General features: G+C 31.8%; 2 protein-coding genes across 2 annotated transcripts; both read right to left on the bottom strand.

Moving 5' to 3' along the window:
- Window positions 1-16,618: 16,618 nt before the first annotated feature.
- LOC146957734 (stellacyanin-like) lies at window positions 16,619-18,072 on the bottom strand. Its single transcript, XM_085738363.1, has 2 exons — window positions 17,535-18,072; window positions 16,619-17,183 (listed from the first exon to the last, which is right to left on the bottom strand). The coding sequence occupies exons 1-2, from the start codon at window positions 17,689-17,691 to the stop codon at window positions 16,813-16,815; spliced, it is 528 nt and encodes a 175-aa protein (XP_085594489.1). The 5' UTR covers window positions 17,692-18,072; the 3' UTR covers window positions 16,619-16,812.
- A 1,392-nt stretch (window positions 18,073-19,464) lies between these two features.
- On the bottom strand, window positions 19,465-20,916 carry LOC146957735 (uncharacterized). The gene is made up of 2 exons (XM_085751074.1): window positions 20,676-20,916; window positions 19,465-19,646 (listed from the first exon to the last, which is right to left on the bottom strand). Exons 1-2 carry the CDS (start codon window positions 20,914-20,916, stop codon window positions 19,465-19,467), a joined length of 423 nt encoding a protein of 140 aa, XP_085607200.1.

Here is a 20,916-nt window from a genome sequence, read left to right on the forward strand (position 1 = left end):
TACATGGTCTGAGGAAATTATCATTTACTTTCTTTTGCGGTGTTGAATAATATGTCGGTACATTATGACACTGTTTTGAACAAAACGGCGCATTTGAAGGTCTCATTGTTGATGTGAGGGGTGCTTTTAAATCGTCTTCCAACAAAGGAATAACTGATCCATCGTGGAGTTATTCCACCGTGGGGTTATTCCACATGCTCGAGTGGTTGCGGTCTTGACGGAAGTGTGGACCACCTATTTGCGGGGTGCTCGTTTTACGACAACATTTGGTCTCATATTTGCCATTGGTTAGGAATTTATACAACAGATATGTTATCTATTTCTGATCATTTTCAACAGTTTACAAATATATCTGACGACTCTAAAAAAAACTCGATTTGATCTCCATTAATTCTTCTCATTTCGGTGGCTCCAAGCAAAAATGTTCTCACTTAACTTTTGATTTTATCATTGGCGGACTAAACCCATTCAATGTTTAACATTTGTCCCTAACTAGATTTTTGTTTCCATTTCTAGCTAGCATTGATGTTTTTCTTGTATTGTGACAATATTTTCTCTTGAGCTCTAGCCTAGCATTCATTGTGCGAGTGTGGAGTTTCATTAGTTTATTATATACATCATTTTGTCTTCATAAAAAAAATCATCACATTGTATGATATATCATTTAAAATGTGTCACATAACCATTTTTTAGTCCAAAAGTACGAGAAAGACACTACAACTGTGTGATTTTAAAATGTGAGTGAGTGAACATAAGAGACCAAAATTGCAATCAAGTGATTTGTTTTCACAATATGCACACGAAAATGAGCAAAACTTATGTGCAACCTGGATAGGATGAAGCATCAGGGTTGGAAACGTCCCTTGCTTTGTTCACTGCTCATCATCATAGGACGCAATGGCAACAGAAAGGTTTGTTGATATAACTAGAGTTAGTTAAGGTAGTTAGAGTTGGTTAAATGTTAGTTAGAGAGAACTATAGTTAGTTACAAGTAGTTAGGGTAATTGAGGTCTATAAAAGGACCAACCATGTACTCATTCAGTAATCTTTTTCAATACAATTCATAATGAATTCTAAGGGTTTTCCCTATGTTTCTTCCTATCATTCATACTTCTCCTATGAGGCTAATCTCAATCTCTATGATCCTATTATTTCTGATATGGTATCAGAGCAATACCGTTGCGCATCTATCTATAGTGATCATGATGATGAAGACAGAGAACTTGTTTCTGACTGTGATGATGAAGTTCTAAGCGAAGATGAAGATTGCTCATCTGAATCTCTACGTCAAGCATCACCATTCCAAGAAGCTATGGAGAATGGCCGTGTTTCGCAGATGATGAAGAAGACAACTTATCTCTTCCCTAACTTCTCAAAGCAGCAAGATTCAATTCTTGAATCTGGAATCATGGTGTGCAAGAATTGGTTCGATCTTCCTCAACTGTTTTCCGGTGTCACTGTGAACAGTTTGATCAAGATTGACAAAATCATCCATTCAAGAACCACTGAGTTCTTGTTTCCCACTCCAAGTTTGATTCAGTTTTCATGCTTCAAGTCTAAGAAGTTGGTTTTGGCAACAACGACAACACTGCCAGAACGCGTCAATTTCTTCTACAATCTCCGTGGAGTCCACATCAAAGTATTTGATCCCGGTGGTAATTTTTGCGACTCATCGCCCTCACTTCTGTCAAGTTCAGTTTGTATTTCGTCTATTTTTGTTACTATTTTCGTTTTCAATTCCAACGACAATCGGTTGTGTTCGTTGTTGCGCTTGTTTAAAGGCGGAGGCTCTGCATTTGTATTCGATCCCGGCATAACAACTTTGTTTCGGTATTCTCTGTTTTCACCAAATGTGCTCGCGATGGCGTTTCGTTCTCTTTTCCTTGCAATGATACCAACACTTTGTCATTGTCCTTTCTTCATTTTTGATCCTGGTGGAATATTTGTTATGTTTTCTTCGGCTATAACATCAGAATCAAACACTGGAATTCATGAATCAATTTTTCAGTTTTCAATTAGAATGAAGAATAAGCATGTTTTGAAATCACGGTTTGAGAAAGCTATCTTAATTGAAGATTTTAGGGACAGAATTCAGAGGTGTGTTTCCAGCTGTTTTATTGTCTCAGAATCGCGTTTTGAAGACTTTGTTTGCACATTGCATAAGTGCTTTTGGGGAATCTCATTTTCACTATTCAAGCAGATTATCACGTTTGCAGAAGTGGGTTTTGCAGAATGTGTTTTCTGTTTCTGTTACAACAGTTTAAAGTTTCTTGCAGCACCACGTTACAGGAGTGTGTTAAAGAGTTCTTTCTTTTGGTTTAGATTTTGCATAAGTTGTTTTGATTGTATAAGCGCGATTCAGAAATTTCAAAGGAGGAGATGATATTCTTGTGCAATTCCTGTCTCAACTCAGATTCCCATAAGGACTTGGATTTTCATTTTCTTGGGCAACAATCACGTTTATAATAAGCTAATTTGGTTCAATTGCTGTTTGGTTAAGCTGGTTTGCGTGGTGCAGTTTCTGAGTTGCCAAAGCATGTTTTCTCTTGCAAGATAGTTCTGGACTTCTGATTTTGGACATAGGACTCAATCATTGGCCTTCAAAGCTTTTCTCATCATTTCTTTTACTAAGTGTGCCCCTTTGTTTTAGTTACAACATTATTACTTTTGGGATTTGTATTTCAAACTCAAGTAAGAATTCTCTTACCTTGAGCTTGAGGGGGGATGTTGATATAACTAGAGTTAGTTAAGGTAGTTAGAGTTGGTTAAATGTTAGTTAGAGAGAACTATAGTTAGTTACAAGTAGTTAGGGTAATTGAGGTCTATAAAAGGACCAACCATGTACTCATTCAGTAATCTTTTTCAATACAATTCATAATGAATTCTAAGGGTTTTCCCTATGTTTCTTCCTATCATTCATACTTCTCCTATGAAGCTAATCTCAATCTCTATGATCCTATTATTTCTGATAGGATCATAGACACTACAACTGTGTGATTTTAAAATGTGAGTGAGTGAACATAAGAGACCAAAATTGCAATCAAGTGATTTGTTTTCACAATATGCACACGAAAATGAGCAAAACTTATGTGCAACCTGGACAGGATGAAGCATCAGGGTTGGAAACGTCCCTTGCTTTGTTCACTGCTCATCATCATAGGACGCAATGGCAACAGAAAGGTTCGGTCAAATAATCTCTTACTAGTTGATTCATTCTCTAGGTCACTGTTTTGAAAATTGTTTGTATTTAACCTTCCAAAGTTGATTTTGTTGTATCTCTGGACTCTGGTACTAAAGGTGATTTTGTTGTATCTCTTTATGTTGCTTACGTTGATTTTTAGTCCAAAGTTGATTGTATTGCAATAGCATTTTCATGCCTTCTAAAGTTCTAATCTTGGTTTCTTTTTTTCTTTTGGTCATGTAGAGATTACGTTAGGTGCATTTTGGACTGGAATTAGGTACATTAATAGCACGAACTAGTTCACAATATCAATTATCAACCATTAACCCCTTGCACTTTGGTCCCTTAAAACTCTTCATTCCTCAAATAATAATGCATCTCTTTCGGGGAAAAAGAGTATTTGTCACTATTGGGTGTTTATTCGTATTTAAGAGAAAGAGACAAAGAGGGAACATGTGTAGATTATCTTTTGCAGCGAGAGTATCTTGTGATCAAGTGTTTATCATTCATAGCAACTCTTAAGTGGCAGTTGCAAGGTGAAGCAAAATTTGGATGGGGGTTTTTAAATTTCTACAAAACTTGCAAGTTGCAACTATGTACAACTATTATTACTAATAAAGTAAACTGGGATTTCTAAAATATTAAGCTTTTGTTTAAAATAAATGTCCTAGTAATTTGAAAAACCAAAATATGCGGTGGCGTTGCCAGGACCCTGGAGTAGGAGGTTCAAACTTATATATATATATATATATGTGTGTGTGTGTGTGTGTGTGTGTGTGGGAGCGCGCGCACGCGCGCTCGCACACACAAAAAAGAAAAAAGAAAATATATTTTTGTTCATAGTGAGAGACGAGAGATTTAAGAGAGATGGTGAAGCGCGCATTGCAAGTGTAGCTCGGTTTATTTATAAAATAGTTGAGACTAAATTTAAGAGAAATTACATAAATTAAGCTTGTTTGGTGCATAACCAGTCATTTGGAATCTAGCTTAATTTTAGAAAAGAGAATTACACGAATTAAGTACGTTTGGTGCATAACCAAGTTGTTTATAATCAAGCTTAATTTAGAAAAGAGAAATTACAAATTACCCTGACCAGTCAAACTCTATTTTTTTTTTTTTTTTGAAACAAATAGTACATGTTTGATGATTGAAGAAAGACCTTCTCAACATCCTTGATGAAAAGAATAACAGAACCTGTTTCTGATACATAAACCAAGAACTTGAAAAATTACAATATGTTTGCTTGTTAAAACTAAACTTGTGACAAATATATATCTTAACAATGTAAGATTAGTTATATATGTTTATCATGCAAAAATTAAGAGTGACATGCTTCTAATACAAAATGGAAATTGTATATCTTAAAAGCAATTAAACAAAAGTATATATATATATATATATATATATATATATATATATATATATATATATATATATAGAGACAGGATCCGTTGACACCAGGTGTCAACGGATTCGTTGACACCAAATCTGATCCATCCATTTAATTAATCTAATGGTGTCTAATTATTCCCTAAATTGCTAATGTGAGGTGACTCGCATACTAGTTGTTGCCTTGTTTAATCTCCGCCTAATTATCCCCAAAATTTTCTACACCATCTCTTTGGAGACACACCAACGTCCATGAATTACTCAATTCTACTTTGTAAGAATTAACTTCGTGTATCCATGGCCAACAACAATTCAGATTCTTCTTCACTGGTGGTGTGGTGCAATAGCCACAATCAATTCAATATTTGATTGCAAAAAAGTTATAATATGTATTATTATTGACATGGGATTCCACTATTCGATTCAATTAAAATAATTAAATCTAATTAAGAAACATGGGATCTATGAGATTGGGATCAATTTAAGGAATTGGATTTGAGTAGGCAAGAAAGACGATGAAACTATGGTAGCAGATTCACGTTTTATTGCTATAGAAAGAACGTATTCAGTTTATATTTTATTGCTATGATTCTGTTTATATTGAATCTGTTTTTTTGCTATGATCAATTGGTATTTGATTGTGTGGAAGAAGGATACCAGACATAGGGAGGAAGAAGATGAGAGTGTGATATGTTTTTCTTTGAAGAGTCCCCACCTTAACAATCAAGTGAATAAATGTGAGCCATTAAGATCAAAACAAAGAATGGTCAGGATTTGGTGTCAACGAATTCGTTGACACCAGGTGTTAACGGATCCTAACTCATATATATATATATATATATATATATATATATATATATATATATATATATATATATATATATATATATATATATATAACGCAGTAAATGAATAGTTCTGGGGAGAATAAAACCATGTTATATCCTTACACAATGTTACCATAATTTTGTCAACTATAATGTTTTCTCCGATACATTACAAATTTAAGCTAGGAAAAGCTTTTAGTATAATCACCTTATATAGTGAGTCTATGAAGCGCTTTTCAACAAAACTAAAGAGAGGGAGTTTTACATAAATCACAAATCTCTTTAGTTTTAATCAGCTATAGTTTTTGATTTCAGCTATTTTGAAGTGCCCTGCAATCTTTGCCCGGCTCCTTCTTTCTCTTACCTGAATCACCTCAAGCCCTGATTAAAAATGGTTAATTAAACTAATTAAATAAATATTCTTTTTTTTAAGCGGCCAAACAGAATTGGCTCCTTCTTTCTCTTATCTGAATCACCTCAACTCTTCAATTAAGGCATCTATCTCTCATGTCCCTTGCAATGATTTTAACAATTAGATTAGATTAGATTTTTGCTAAAAAAAAAAATACTGGATTTAAATAGAATTTTATAAATAGTAAAAAATGAAATGCAACAATTTTATTTAAAAAAAATTACATTAATTAAACCACGCCTGTAAATATGATCTCATTTTCAAGATGGTTAAAATAAAAAAAAAAAAACAATACAAATTATATAAGAACACATCATAGCCAACGTAGAAAACCGTGAAAATATAAATTGGCGGAGTGTTAAACTAAATAGCATACAAGAAAAAATATAAGATACCCCGTTTAACCAATAAAAAAGTGCTTTCCACCAATACCTATTATCGTGTTCTATGGCTTCTTTAGCCAACCCGGCAAGCTTATACATAAACATGAAGCCTACAAGTGCAATTACACCAACTCTTATTAATCTATTTCCACTCTCTATATAATTATCTAGATTGTTATTAGATTGTGGCAATGCCGCTAAAGTAGCGATGAAACCGAGTCCCATCATATAAGTGTTTGACGATTTTGATAAATGTTTTATAATTTCCAATTTCCTCTGATCGTTGTTGAGGTCTATATCTCTGCACACATAAATAAATAAACATTATGAATTTAATAAATCCTTAATATATTAAAGTAAATCTTATCTTTGGTGTAAAATATTTTCCAGAACGCAAAAGTGTGCTCAAGAATGAATGTATAATACCAAGAGTGAATGTAAAAAAAATTGAAACGGCAATTTGAGGCTTGAGCTTCGGTATAAATCGCTAACTATTGCGGCTTGAATCAATTTGAGGCTTGAGCTTCGGTATAAATCGCTAACTAGTGCTTGAAAGGCTTGATTCCCTAACTACAGGGTGTTATTTTGTTTGTGAAACGTGATTTATGTAAAATTTAGTATGTAAAACTAATTTGATTAAAATTGCGTTTGAAGTAAATTGATTTATGTATAGAAATGTTTACTATGATAGTAAGAAAGTTCAAAACAGGGTCGATTTTCTTTGTTAATTTTGGAGAATTACTTTAGGAGGGAATTAACATTGAATGAGCAAGAATCTATTTCATAACATGTAGAGTAGGTATAAATTCTTTTGAGAATAACATAATTTTCGAAATACACATACACACGCACACGTGCACGCTTGCGCGCGCGCACACAAACACACACAAACATATATATATATATATATATATATATATATATATATATATATACATAGATAGATATATATATATATATATATATATATATATATATACATATATATATACATATATATATATATATAACAAGAATGACAAATGATAAATAAATAAAATGTAAATCTTTCATAATAGATGTGAATCCAAATGTTAACATAGTATGCAAATTTAACGAACCCTGATAAAATAGACCATAAAGTACATTATTTTATTTTATGCAATTTACGAAAATGTATTAAAATAGACCATAAAGTACGTGCATCAATCATCAAGCCATCCATCTAAATGGATCTTGATGGTCCATGCAGTGAAACTTACACAAAAAACAGAAATTACATGGGAAAATGCAATAGCACTCCTGTTGACAAATCTTGAAAACGTTAAAAAATAAACAGTTACACTAAACATTAAGCATGCATATATATAAGACATTCCACATAGATAATAAAAAAATGTTTTGACTATATATATCCTATTGCGTTGTATAGCATCAATGGCTAAAACCCCCAGAATCATCGTAAATGTAAATCCAATTATTGAATACATTCCGGCCTGGATTGTATTATTAACTCCAATTTCATAGGATGGTGACTTCAATGGTAATCTGGTTAAACATCTAATGAAAGCAAGAGAGGCAACGTACGCTCCTGGACATTTGAGTAGGACGTGTTCCATTGATGGTGTATTTGGAATATGAGTATTGTGATATCAGTGTTGGATGGTACATATGAAATTAAGGCTTTAAGTGTTTCATATTTCTTCAGCAGTGGTAATCAGAAGAGAGGACTTGCTTATAATGAATTAACATTGAATGAGCAAGAATCTATTTCATAACATGTAGAGTAGGTACAAATTCTTTTGAGTACAACATAATTTTCGAAATACACATACACACGCACACGCGCGTGCTTGCGCACAACCACGCACAAATATATATATATATATATATATATATATATATATATATATATATATATATATATATATAAAACAAGAATGACAAATGACAAATAAAAAAATGTAAATCTTTCATAATAGATGTGAATCCAAATGTTAACATAGTATCCAAATTTAACGAACCCTGATAAAATAGACCATAAAGTACATTATTTTATTTTATTTTATGCAATACACAAAAATGTATTAAAATAGACCATAAAGTACGTGCATCAATCATCAAGCCATCCATCTAAATGGATCTTGATGGTCCATGCAGTGAAACTTATACAAAATACAAAAATTACATGAGAAAATGCAATAGCACTCCCGTTGACAAACTTTGAAAACATTAAAAAATAAACAGTTACACTAAACATTAAGCATGCATATATATAAGACATTCCACGTAGATAAAAAAAATGTTTTGACTATATATTTCCTATTGAGTTGTATAGCCTCAATGGCTAAAGCCCCCAGAATCATCGTAAATGTAAATCCAATTATTGAATGCATTCCGGCCGAGACTGTATTATTAACTCCAATTTCATAGGATGGTGACTTCGATGGTAATCCGGTTAAACATCTAATGAACGCAACAGAGGCAACGTACGCTCCTGAACATTTGAGTAAGAGGTGTTCCATTGATGATGTATTTGGAATATGAGTATTGTGATATCAGTGTTGGATGATATATATGATATTAAGGCTTTAAGAGTTTCGTATTTCTTCAGCAGTGGTAATCAGAAGAGAGGACTTGCTTATAATGAATTAACATTGAATGAGCAAGAATCTATTTCATAACATGTAGAGTATGTATAAATTCTTTTGAGTACAACATAATTTTTGAAATACCCTTACACACGCGCACGCTTGCGCGCTCGCGCACAAACAGACACAAATATATATATATATATATATATATATATATATATATATATATAAAAACAAGAATGACAAATGACAAATAAAAAAATTTAAATCTTTTATAATAGATGTGAATCCAAATGTTAACATAGTATCCAAATTTAACGAACCCTGATAAAATAGACCATAAAGTACATTATTTTATTTTATGCAATACACAAAAATGTATTAAAATAGACCATAAAGTACGTGCATCAATCATCAAGCCATCCATCTAAATGGATCTTGATGGTCCATGCAGTGAAACTTACACAAAATACATAAATTATTTGGGAAAATGCAACAGCACTCCCGTTGACAAACTTTGAAAACATTAAAAAATAAATAGTTATACTAAACATTAAGCATGCATATATATAAGACATTCCACGTAGATAAAAAAAATGTTTTGACTTTATATTTCCTATTGCGTTGTATAGCCTCAATGACTAAAGCCTCCAGAATCATCGTAAATGTAAATTCAATTATTGAATGCATTCCGGCCTGGACTGTATTATTAACTCTAATTTCATAGGATGGTGACTTCAATGGTAATCCAGTTAAACATCTAATGAACGCAAGAGAGGCAACGTACACTCCTGAACATTTGAGTAAGAGGTGTTCCATTGATGGTGTATTTGGAATATGAGTATTGTGATATCAGTGTTGGATGATATATATGATATTAAGGCTTTAAGAGTTTCGTATTTCTTCAGCAGTGGTAATCAGAAGAGAGGACTTGCTTATAATGAATTAACATTGAATGAGCAAGAATCTATTTCATAACATGTAGAGTATGTATAAATTCTTTTGAATACAACATAATTTTTGAAATACCCTTACACACGCGCACGCTTGCGCGCTCGCGCACAAACAGACACAAATATATATATATATATATATATATATATATATATATATATATATAAAAACAAGAATGACAAATGACAAATAAAAAAATTTAAATCTTTTATAATAGATGTGAATCCAAATGTTAACATAGTATCCAAATTTAACGAACCCTGATAAAATAGACCATAAAGTACATTATTTTATTTTATGCAATACACGAAAATGTATTAAAATAGACCATAAAGTACGTGCATCAATCATCAAGCCATCCATCTAAATGGATCTTGATGGTCCATGCAGTGAAATTTACACAAAATACAGAAATTACATGGGAAAATGCAATAGCACTCCCGTTGACAAACCTTGAAAACATTAAAAAATAAAGTTACACTAAACATTAAGCATGCATATATATAAGACATTCCACATAGATAATAAAAAAATGCTTTGACTATATATTTCCTATTGCGTTGTATAGCCTCAATGGCTAAAGCCCTCAGAATCATCGTACATGTAAATCCAATTATTGAATGCATTCCGGCCTGGTTTGTATTATTAACTCCAATTTCATAGGATGGTGACTTCAATGGTAATCCGGTTAAACATCTAATGAACGCAAGAGAGGTAACGTACGCTCCTGAACATTTGAGTAAGACGTGTTCCATTGATGGTGTATTTGGAATATGAGTATTGTGATATCAGTGTTGGATGGTATATATATGATATTAAGGTTTTAAGAGTTTCGTATTTCTTCAGAAGTGGTAATCAGAAGAGAGGACTTGCTTATAATAGATTAACATTGAATGAGCAAGAATCTATTTCATAACATGTAGAGTATGTATAAATTCTTTAAAGTACAACATAATTTTCGAAATACACATACACACGCACACGCGCACGCTTGCGCGCTCGTGCACAAACACGCACAAATATATATATATATATATATATATATATATATATAACAAGAATGACAAATTACAGATAAAAAAATGTAAATCTTTCCTAATAGATGTGAATCCAAATGTTAACATATTATCCAAATTGAACGAACCCTGATAAAATAGATCATAAAGTACATTATTTTATTTTATGCAATACACAAAAATGTATTAAAATAGACCATAAAGTACGTGCATCAATCATCAAGCCATCCATCTAAATGGATCTTGATGGTCCATGCAGTGAAACTTACACAAAATACAGAAATTACATGGAAAAATGCAATAGCACTATCGTTGACAAACCTTGAAAACATTAAAAAATAAAGGCTTAATTACCTTTTTTGTCCTCTAACTATTTAATTAGTATCGGTTTGGTCCTCTAACTAAAATTTGATTTATTTTGGTCCCTTAACTTTCTCTTTTGAATTATTTTGGTCCCTTAACTTTCTCACCGTTACTACATTTGGTCCTTTCTGTTAGTTTTTGGCCCTCTAACTTTATTTATTAGTACCATTTTGGCCCTCTAACTTTATTTATTAGTATCATTTTGGTCATATACCTGATTAATTATTATGATTAAATAGTGACTGATATTATTAGTAACTGTTATGGTTCATATGTATGTGTGAAACAGGAGGTCTGATACCCACATAACACAAACCCTAACGTTTATTTGAATAAAACTAACAGAAAAGACTAATGTAGTAACTGTGAGAAACTTAGAGGACCGAAATAAATCAAATTTTAGTTAGAGGACCAAACCGATACTGATTAAATAGTTAGAGGACAAAAAAGGTAATTAAGCCAAAAATAAACAGTTACACTAAACATTAAACATGCATATATATAAGACATTCCACATAGATAATAAAAAAATGTTTTGACTATATATTTCCTATTGCGTTGTATAGCCTCAATGGCTAAAGCCCCCAGAATCATCGTAAATGTAAATCCAATTATTGAATGCATTCCGGCCTGGACTGTATTATTAACTCCAATTTCATAGGATGGTGACTTCAATGGTAATCCGGTTAAACATCTAATGAACGCAAGAGAGGCAACGTACGCTCCTGAACATTTGAGTAAGATGTGTTCCATTGATGCTGTATTTGGAATATGAGTATTGTGATATCAGTGTTGGATGGTATATATGATATTAAGGCTTTAAGAGTTTCGTATTTCTTCAGCAGTGGTAATCAGAAGAGAGGACTTGCTTATAATGAATTAACATTGAATGAGCAAGAATCTATTTCATAACATGTAGAGTATGTATAAATTCTTTTGAGTACAACATAATTTTCGAAATACACATACACATGCACACCGTGCACGCTTGCGCGCTCGCGCACAAACACGCACACACACACACATATATACATATACATATATATATATATATATATATATATATATATATATATATATATATATATATATATATATATATAAAACAAGAATGACAAATGACAAATAAAAAAAATGTAAATCTTTCATAATAGATGTGAATCCAAATGTTAACATAGTATCCAAATTTAACGAACCCTGATAAAATAGACCATAAAGTACATTATTTTATTTTATGCAATATACGAAAATGTATTAAAATATACCATAAAGTACGTGCATCAATCATCAAGCTATCCATCTAAATGGATCTTGATGGTCCATGCAGTGAAACTTACACAAAATAAAGAAATTACATGGGAAAATGCAATAGCACTCCCGTTGACAAACCTTGAAAACATTAAAAAATAAACAGTTATACTAAACATTAAGCATACATATATATAAGACATTCCACATAGATAATAAAAAAATGATTTGACTATATATTTCCTATTGCGTTGTATAGCCTCAATGGCTAAAGCCCCCAGAATCGTCGTACATGTAAATCCAATTATTGAATGCATTCCGGCCTGGACTGTATTATTAACTCCAATTTCATAGGATGGTGACTTCAATGGTAATCCGGTTAAACATCTAATGAACGCAAGAGAGGTAACGTACGCTCCTGAACATTTGAGGAAGACGTGTTCCATTGATGGTGTATTTGGAATATGAGTATTGTGATATTAGTGTTGGATGGTATATATATGAAATTAAGGTTTTAAGAGTTTCGTATTTCTTCAGAAGTGGTAATCAGAAGAGAGGACTTGCTTATAATAGATTAACATTGAATGAGCAAGAATCTATTTCATAACATGTAGAGTATGTATAAATTCTTTTGAGTACAACATAATTTTCGAAATACACATACACACGCGCACGCTTGCGCGCGCGCACAAACATACGCGCGCGCGCACACACACACACACACATATATATATTAATTAAAGTTGAACCCCTCCCCCAGGTTCCTACCAGCGCCACTGAAAATATGTGTAAACACCATCAGAAATTGTCTAGTGATTTCTTAATTTAATGTGTCCAATAGAGGTAAAATCACCCCTAACTTGAAGGCAACACAAATCATTCTCATGAGGACAACTATGACATTGTTGTTGCGCATAAATCAATTTACTTCAAACTCAATTTTAATCAAAATTTAAGAGAGGGAGTTTTACATAAATCACAAGTCTCTTTAGTTTTAATCAGTGCTGCTATAGTTTTTGTTTTCAGCTCTTTTGAAGTGCCCTCCTATCTTTGCCCGACTCCTTCTTTCTCTTATCTGAATCACCTCAAGCCTGATTAACAATGGTTAATTAGACTAATTAAATAAATATTTTTTTTTAAGTGGCAAAACAGAATTGGCTCATTCTTTCTCTAATCTGAATCACCTCAACTCTTCAATTAAGGCATCTATCTCTCATGTCCCTTGCAGTGATTTTAACTATCAGATTAAATTAGATTTTTGCTAAAAAAAGACAGGATTTAAATAAAATTTTATTAATAGTAATAAATTAAATACAACAATTTTATTTAAAAAATTTACATTAATTAAACCACGCCTGTAAATATGATCTCATTTTCAAGGTGGTTAAAATAAAAAAAGCAATACAAATTATATAAGAACGCATCATAGCCCACGTAGGAAACCGTGAAAATATAAATTGGCGGAGTGTTAAACTAAATAGCATACAAGACAAAATATAAGATACCCCGTTTAACCAATAAAAAAGTGTTTTCCACCAATACCTATTATCGTGTTCTATGGCTTCTTTAGCCAACCCGGCAAGATTATACGTAAACATGAAGCCTACACGTGCAATTACACCAACGCTTATTAATCTATTTCCACTCTCTATATAATTATCTACATTGTTATTAGATTGTGGCAATGCCGCTAAAGTAGCGATGAAACCGAATCCCATCATATAAGTGTTTGACGATTTTGATAAATGTTTTATAATTTCCAATTTCCTCTGATCGTTGTTGAGGTCCATATCTCTGCACACATAAATAAATAAACATTATGAACTTAATAAATCCTTAATATATTAAAGTAAATCTTATTTTTGGTGTAAAAGTGTGCTCAAGAGTGAATATATAATACCAAGAGTGAATGTAAAAAAATTGAAACGGCAATTTGAGGCTTGAGCTTTGGTATAAATCGCTAACTAGTGCTTGAAAGGCTTGATTCCCTAACTACATGGTGTTATTTTGATTGTGAAACGTGATTTATGTAAAATTTAGTATGTAAAACTAATTTGATTAAAATTAAGTTTGAAGTAAATTGATTTATGTATAGAAATGTTTACTCTGATAGTAAGAAAGTTCAAAACAGGGTCGATTTTCTTTGGTAATTTTGGAGAATTATTTAAGAGGGAATTAACATTGAATGAGCAAGAATCTATTTCATAACATGTAGAGTAGGTATAAATTCTTTTGAGTACAACATAATTTTCAAAATACACATACACACACGCGCACTTTTGCTCGCGCACACACAAACACACACACACAATATATATATATATATATATATATATATATATATATATATATATATATATATATATATATATATTAAAGTTTGAACCTATCCCACAGGGTCCTACCAGCGCCACTGAAAATATGTGTAAACACCATCAGAAATTGTCTAGTGATTTCTTAATTTAATGTGTCCAATAGAGGTAAAATCACCCCTAACTCGAAGGCAACACAAGTCATTCTCATGAGGACAACTATGACATTGTTGTTGCGCATAAATCAATTTACTTCAAACTCAATTTTAATCAAAATTTAAGAGAGGGAGTTTTACATAAATCACAAGTCTCTTTAGTTTTAATTAGTACTGCTAGTTTTTGTTTTCAGCTCTTTTGAAGTGCCCTGCAATCTTTGCCTGGCTCCTTCTTTTTCTTATATGAATCATCTCAAGCCTGATTAAAAATGGTTAATTAGACTAATTAAATAAATATTCTTTTTTTAAGCGACAAAACAGAATTGGCTCCTTCTTTCTCTTATCTGAATCACCTCAACTCTTCAATTAGGGCATCTATCTCTCATGTCCCTTGCAGTGATTTTAACTATTAGATTATATTAGATTTTTGCTAAAAAAAAGACGGGATTTAAATAAAATTTTATTAATAATAAAAAATTAAATACAACAATTTTATTTTTTAAAAAAAACTACATTAATTAAACCACGCCTGTAAATATGATCTCATTTTCAAGGTGGTTAAAATAAAAAAAGCAATACAAATTATATAAGAACACATCATAGCCCACGTAGAAAACCGTGAAAATATAAATTGGCGGAGTGTTAAACTAAATAGCATACAAGACAAAATATAAGATACCCCGTTTAACCAATAAAAAAGTTTTTTCCACCAATACCTATAATCGTGTTCTATGGTTTCTTTAGCCAACCCGGCAAGTTTATACGTAAGCATGAAGCCTACAAGTACAATTACACCAACTCTTATTAATCTATTTCCACTCTCTATATAATTATCTAGATTGTTATTAGATTGTGGCAATGCCGCTAAAGTAGCGATGAAACCGAGTCCCATCATATAAATGTTTGACGATTTTGATAAATGTTTTATATTTTCCAATTTCCTCTGATCGTTGTTGAGGTCCATATCTTTGCACATAAATAAATAAACATCATAAACTTATTAAATCCTTAATATATTAAAGTAAATCTTATTTTTGGTGTAAAATATTTTCCAGAACGCAAAAGTGTGCTCAAAAGTGAATGTAAAAAAAATTGAAACGGCAACTTGAGGCTTGAGCTTCGGTATAAATCGCTAACTAGTGCAGCTTGAATCAATTTGAGGCTTGAGCTTTGGTATAAATCGCTAACTAGTGCTTTGAATCAATTTATGTGGACTTGTACTTAAATTAGTGCACCTGGCTGCTTTTGGATCGCCAAGGTTGTGCGGCTTCCCCAAGCTTAATTGCATTCCACAACATTTTGATAATTTTGGTCTTTGTACCCCCTAACTACAGGGTGTTATTTTGTTTGTGAAAGGTGATTTATGTAAAATTTAGTATGTAAAACTAATTTGATTAAAATTGAGTTTGAGGTAAATTGATTTATGTATAGAAATGTTTACTTGATAGTAAGAAAGTTCAAAGCGGGGTCGATTTTCTTTGTTAATTTTGGAGAATTATTTTAAGAGGGAATTAACATTGAATGAGCAAGAATCTATTTCAGAACATGTAGAGTAGGTATAAATTCTTTTGAGTACAACATAATTTTCGAAATACACATACACACACGCGCACACACACACATATATATAATTATTAATTAAAGTTTGAACCCCTGTTCCAGTGTCCTGCCAGCGCCACTGAAAATAGATGTAAACACCATCAGAAATTGTCTAGTGATTTCTTAATTTAATTTGTCCAATAGAGGTAAAATCACCCCTAAACTCGAAGGCAACGCAAATCATTCTCATGAGGACAACTATGGCATTGTTGTTGCGCATAAACAATATGAATGTGCCTGTCATTTAATCATGTTCAACAAATCATGTACAGTGTATGTTTCATGAGTTTTACAAACCAAGCAAAACTGTAATTTTTTTTCTCTTAATTAACATCACAAAATAATTTACTCATGCTCAAAACATGAACTTATAACAGTTTCTGTAGCAGTTCTTAGATGCTCAAATCTGTAGCATCCCATAAAAAGCTACCATAACAGCAATATAAACTATATGTGCACAATTTGCAACTCCCTTTGAAAATTCTGCGCTCTTCTTTGTTGATGGAGAAGTCCTTTGATCTGATCCAGCTACTGCTTTTGGTGCTAGATTTGGCGAAATTGATTTGCCGTCATCTTCTACATGAACATGAAGTTTCATCCCACCAAGGCAATACAGTTTGTTTCCACATACAAAATACCTGTCTCCGGCTCTTGTCAATGGCACCGTCGTGTTTCCATTTCCGTAATTTGCCAACACTTTTGTTGTGTTGCATGTGTCGAAGTTTTCTTTTGTAACCTCGTCCACACTGTATGTCGATGAATATTGAAAAACTGAAAGGAAAAATAACAAAAAAAGTTCCCAAATGGTTGTAAAAATTGTCCTATAAATGCATAAAATCTGTTCTATCATAAATCTTGTTATCAAAAGCTATAAACGATAATCAACTTGACATTTCAAGTTTCATTATCTATTGAATTTTAACCCTCAAAAATACAAATATAAATACATAAAATATGTTTTTATTTATCCATATATGGTCACAAGAAGAATGATTGATTTTGATATGTTATGGAAAAATAATTCAATTTATGTGAATTGGAACTTGAAGAACATGTAAGTATATGTATGATTTCAATAGCTTATAGAAAATGAATTATTGAATGAAAGATAAAGGTACTTACGAAGAGCATCACCTATCTTGAAATTTTTATCAGCAACCCATGTTTCTAGATTAGAGCTAATGTCCCAGCCAGAGCTATCTCCAACAGTGTAGGTAGTTGCTGAACATGTGATAGTTGCCAAAGAAAACAGAAGAGAAAGAAGAAGCAACTTTTCCATGTTGTGAAAGAAATGAGCTAACTGATTATGAGAGCTATAAATTAATTAGGTGCATCATGTGCCCAACTTATATACTTGAATTTTACTCTTTATTGGATGACCTAAGTCTATCTCCCAAAAACAATAAATTGAATAGAATGATACAATTTAAATGAACTAACAAATTTTACCTATGAATAGAGTAGATATACACGGATATTTTTAAAAACTAGTTTAAAAAATGACATCATAGTATGATTTGATTTGATACAAATGCAAAAAAGTATTACATTACCTATGCATAATAATTAATCAATTTTTTAAAAATGAAAAGATTATTGTATAATTGATACTATGTAGTAATAATATATTAGGGCTTGCATTTGATAAAGTTGGTGGAATAAGAAGGGGTTATGTTAGCTGGGCAGTGGTTAAACGGTATTGAACTGCCAATTAGCCTTTAGGTTTGACTTTTAATTAAGTTCATTCTAGATGTGCATATAATATTGTCTTCCACAAAGCTTGGCAAACTGGTTATGTTTTTTCCTCATATAGCAAGATTAACTAATTAAATTAATGTTACTTCTGTAGTCACGAAAGTGAAAATTTATATTTAGTTAACTCAATAAGTAATATTATTCTAGATAAATATCAAAGTTTTGATTATACCAACATGAGAAATCTCAAAATTTTGTTGAACTCAATAATATAGATAATGTATATTAGAGCATCCACATTGAAGACACTCAATTGTGAGGTCTTAAATGGGTCCCACATGAACACATCATTTTTTTATTATTTTTTAATAATAGTACCTAATAGGTACTCATCCACTCCAATGGAGACCCTCTAACAAAAGGTCTAAAAGGGTCCCACCAATAACTATTTATTCAAGACACTATTTTTTTTGTTGAAAGGATTTATTTAAGACAAAAAGTAATGTTGGGTCCACTTTAAAATGATTATTTAAAAAAAAAGTAATGTGGGGTCCACTTAAGCATTGATGTCTTAAGTAAGACCCTGGGTCTTAAGAGACCCCCCAAAAAAAAAAATCCACATTGGGGGTACCTATTCGGTACTGGGTCTTATATGGTTAAGACCTCACCGATGTGGATGGTCTTACTTGGTCTTACTTTTCATTTTTCATATGTTTTTTTTTTTTTTTGTTGGGCGGGGTTTGAACCCTGGGGGTCTTATATGGTTAAGATCTCACTAATGTGGATACTTTTCATTTTTCATATTTTTTTTTGTGTTGGGCGGGGTTTGAACCCTGGGGTCTTATATGGTTAAGACCTCACCAATGTGGATGGTCTTACTTTTCATTTTTCATATGTTTTTTTTTTTTGTGGTGGGCGGGGTTTGAACCCTGGACCTTGCATATATTATACATTGTCCCTAGCAACTGAGCTAAGCTCACGATGACCATTTTTCATATGTCTATGTGTATATGTATATTGGTAAAAAAAAAAAAAAAAGACTAATTCCACGAACATTAGACTAAAAACATTAGACTAAAACATGTGTATATATACTAAAATAATTTTCTAAAATTTCACGAACACTAATTCCTGATAATTATCTCACCTATATAAAATGGTTGGAAATACCAAAAAACAGTGAAGCTTTCTTTGATCATAACTTAGAAAAGCAATTAAGAATATTATAACTTCTTTTAGCTTTAGTATCTTACAACATATTAAAGCTAGGCTACCCATATCCACCTCTCCATTTGTAATTTGCAAACACTTGAGCTTAAGATACACATATATCAAACTTTATAAATTTAAACATCATTCACTTAAAGTTCTTTAAATTTATCAAATATTTTTCAGCTCCCAGTTCTTTTGTGGATATATCTTCTAAGCCCATAATAGGTAAAACACCAGCTTGTGTACCGTCGCTATCGCTTTCCATTTCTCCATCAAGACTTAATCCTTCAATTCTTGCTCCAATAGGATCTCCTAGCATTCCCACTTCTATTTTTTCAACAATAAATAAAGAAATTAATCAAACTAATTAAATCAAAGAATTCATAGGAGGATAAAACAAAATACAAATTAATCAAACTAATTAAATCAAAGAATTCATAGGAGGATAAAACAAAATACACGTCGTTGTGATTTCCTTAAAAAAAACCAAATAAACTATAATAAAAAATATAATTTAGGGTCCCCGTGAGCATAACTCAGTTGGCAGAGACATGCATTGTTATATGCAGGGGTCGGGGTTCGAACCCTGGACACCCCACTTATTCACCTTGAAAAAAATGAATCCTAACCACTAGGCTACTTGACAAAAAAAAAATTAATTTAGGGCATCCATGTTTTTTTGTTATGATTATAAATGCAGGGGTCGGGGTTCGAACCCTGGACACCCCACTTATTCACCTTGAAAAAAATGAATCTTAACCACTAGGCTACTTGACAAAAAAAAAAATTAATTTAGGGCATCCATGTTTTTTTGTTATGATTATAAACCTAGCTATGTGTTGGAGAAAACTCGTAAACGCCGACACACTTCCGGATCTTAAATCTAACATAAATGTCACCAAACATATTTTTTGTTATTGGAGTATAGATCATCTTATTGGAGTAAAGATCATCTTCATTTTTCAAAAGAAATTGAGTAATGAAGGATTCATTTACTATAGTTTCAAATGAATATAAATACTCAATAAGTGTCACCAATTTTTAAAATGTGTGATTTTATATATGGGTTTGTCTAACATGTGCAATATTGCACATGTTAAGGTAACTAAAAAATAGTAACTTTTTATTGAAAACCAACAATTATTTATTACAAACTTACATATTTAATATAAAATGCACAAGTTCCAAGTCAAAGTTACTACTTTAAATTTCTTAACATGTGCAAATTTGCACATGATAGAAAAACCCTTTATATATTTATAGTTATACTTACAAAACCATAATGATAAAACTCTATATATTTCTTTTGAAAAATGAAGAAAATTCATATTATATCATTGTACATATATAATTCACCTGGATTTGAAAAGATCCAAAGAATGATGGCACAAATAAGCAAAACAAAAGGGATGACATGCACTGCATTCTCAGAGAATTTAACACGTGCTTTCTCCTTCTTAGCCAACTCTACAATGGGGTCATATGTAGGCAAATCATTAGATGATCTTTGCCCTGGAGATATTGATGAAGAACTACTACTTGTGGCATGTTTGAAGTAATCATCAGAAAATTTGTTCCAGCTTGCAGACCTATACAT

The sequence above is a fragment of the Medicago sativa genome, chromosome 1 (genome assembly GCF_051527215.1).
Source record: "Medicago sativa cultivar Bolivia chromosome 1, Bolivia_mono, whole genome shotgun sequence".
NCBI classification, from domain to species: domain Eukaryota; kingdom Viridiplantae; phylum Streptophyta; class Magnoliopsida; order Fabales; family Fabaceae; genus Medicago; species Medicago sativa.

What these genes read in the sequence shown, in the direction of transcription:
- LOC146957735 (XM_085751074.1), bottom strand. Translation starts at nt 20,916, where the DNA reads ATGTATAGGTCTGCAAGCTGGAACAAATTTTCTGATGATTACTTCAAA. An exon ending in TTGGATCTTTTCAAATCCAG is followed by an intron (nt 19,647 to 20,675) that starts GTGAATTATATA and finishes TTGAAAAAATAG; the next exon opens with AAGTGGGAATGCTAGGAGAT.
- LOC146957734 (XM_085738363.1), bottom strand. Translation starts at nt 17,691, where the DNA reads ATGGAAAAGTTGCTTCTTCTTTCTCTTCTGTTTTCTTTGGCAACTATC. An exon ending in CAAGATAGGTGATGCTCTTC is followed by an intron (nt 17,184 to 17,534) that starts GTAAGTACCTTT and finishes TTTTCCTTTCAG; the next exon opens with TTTTTCAATATTCATCGACA.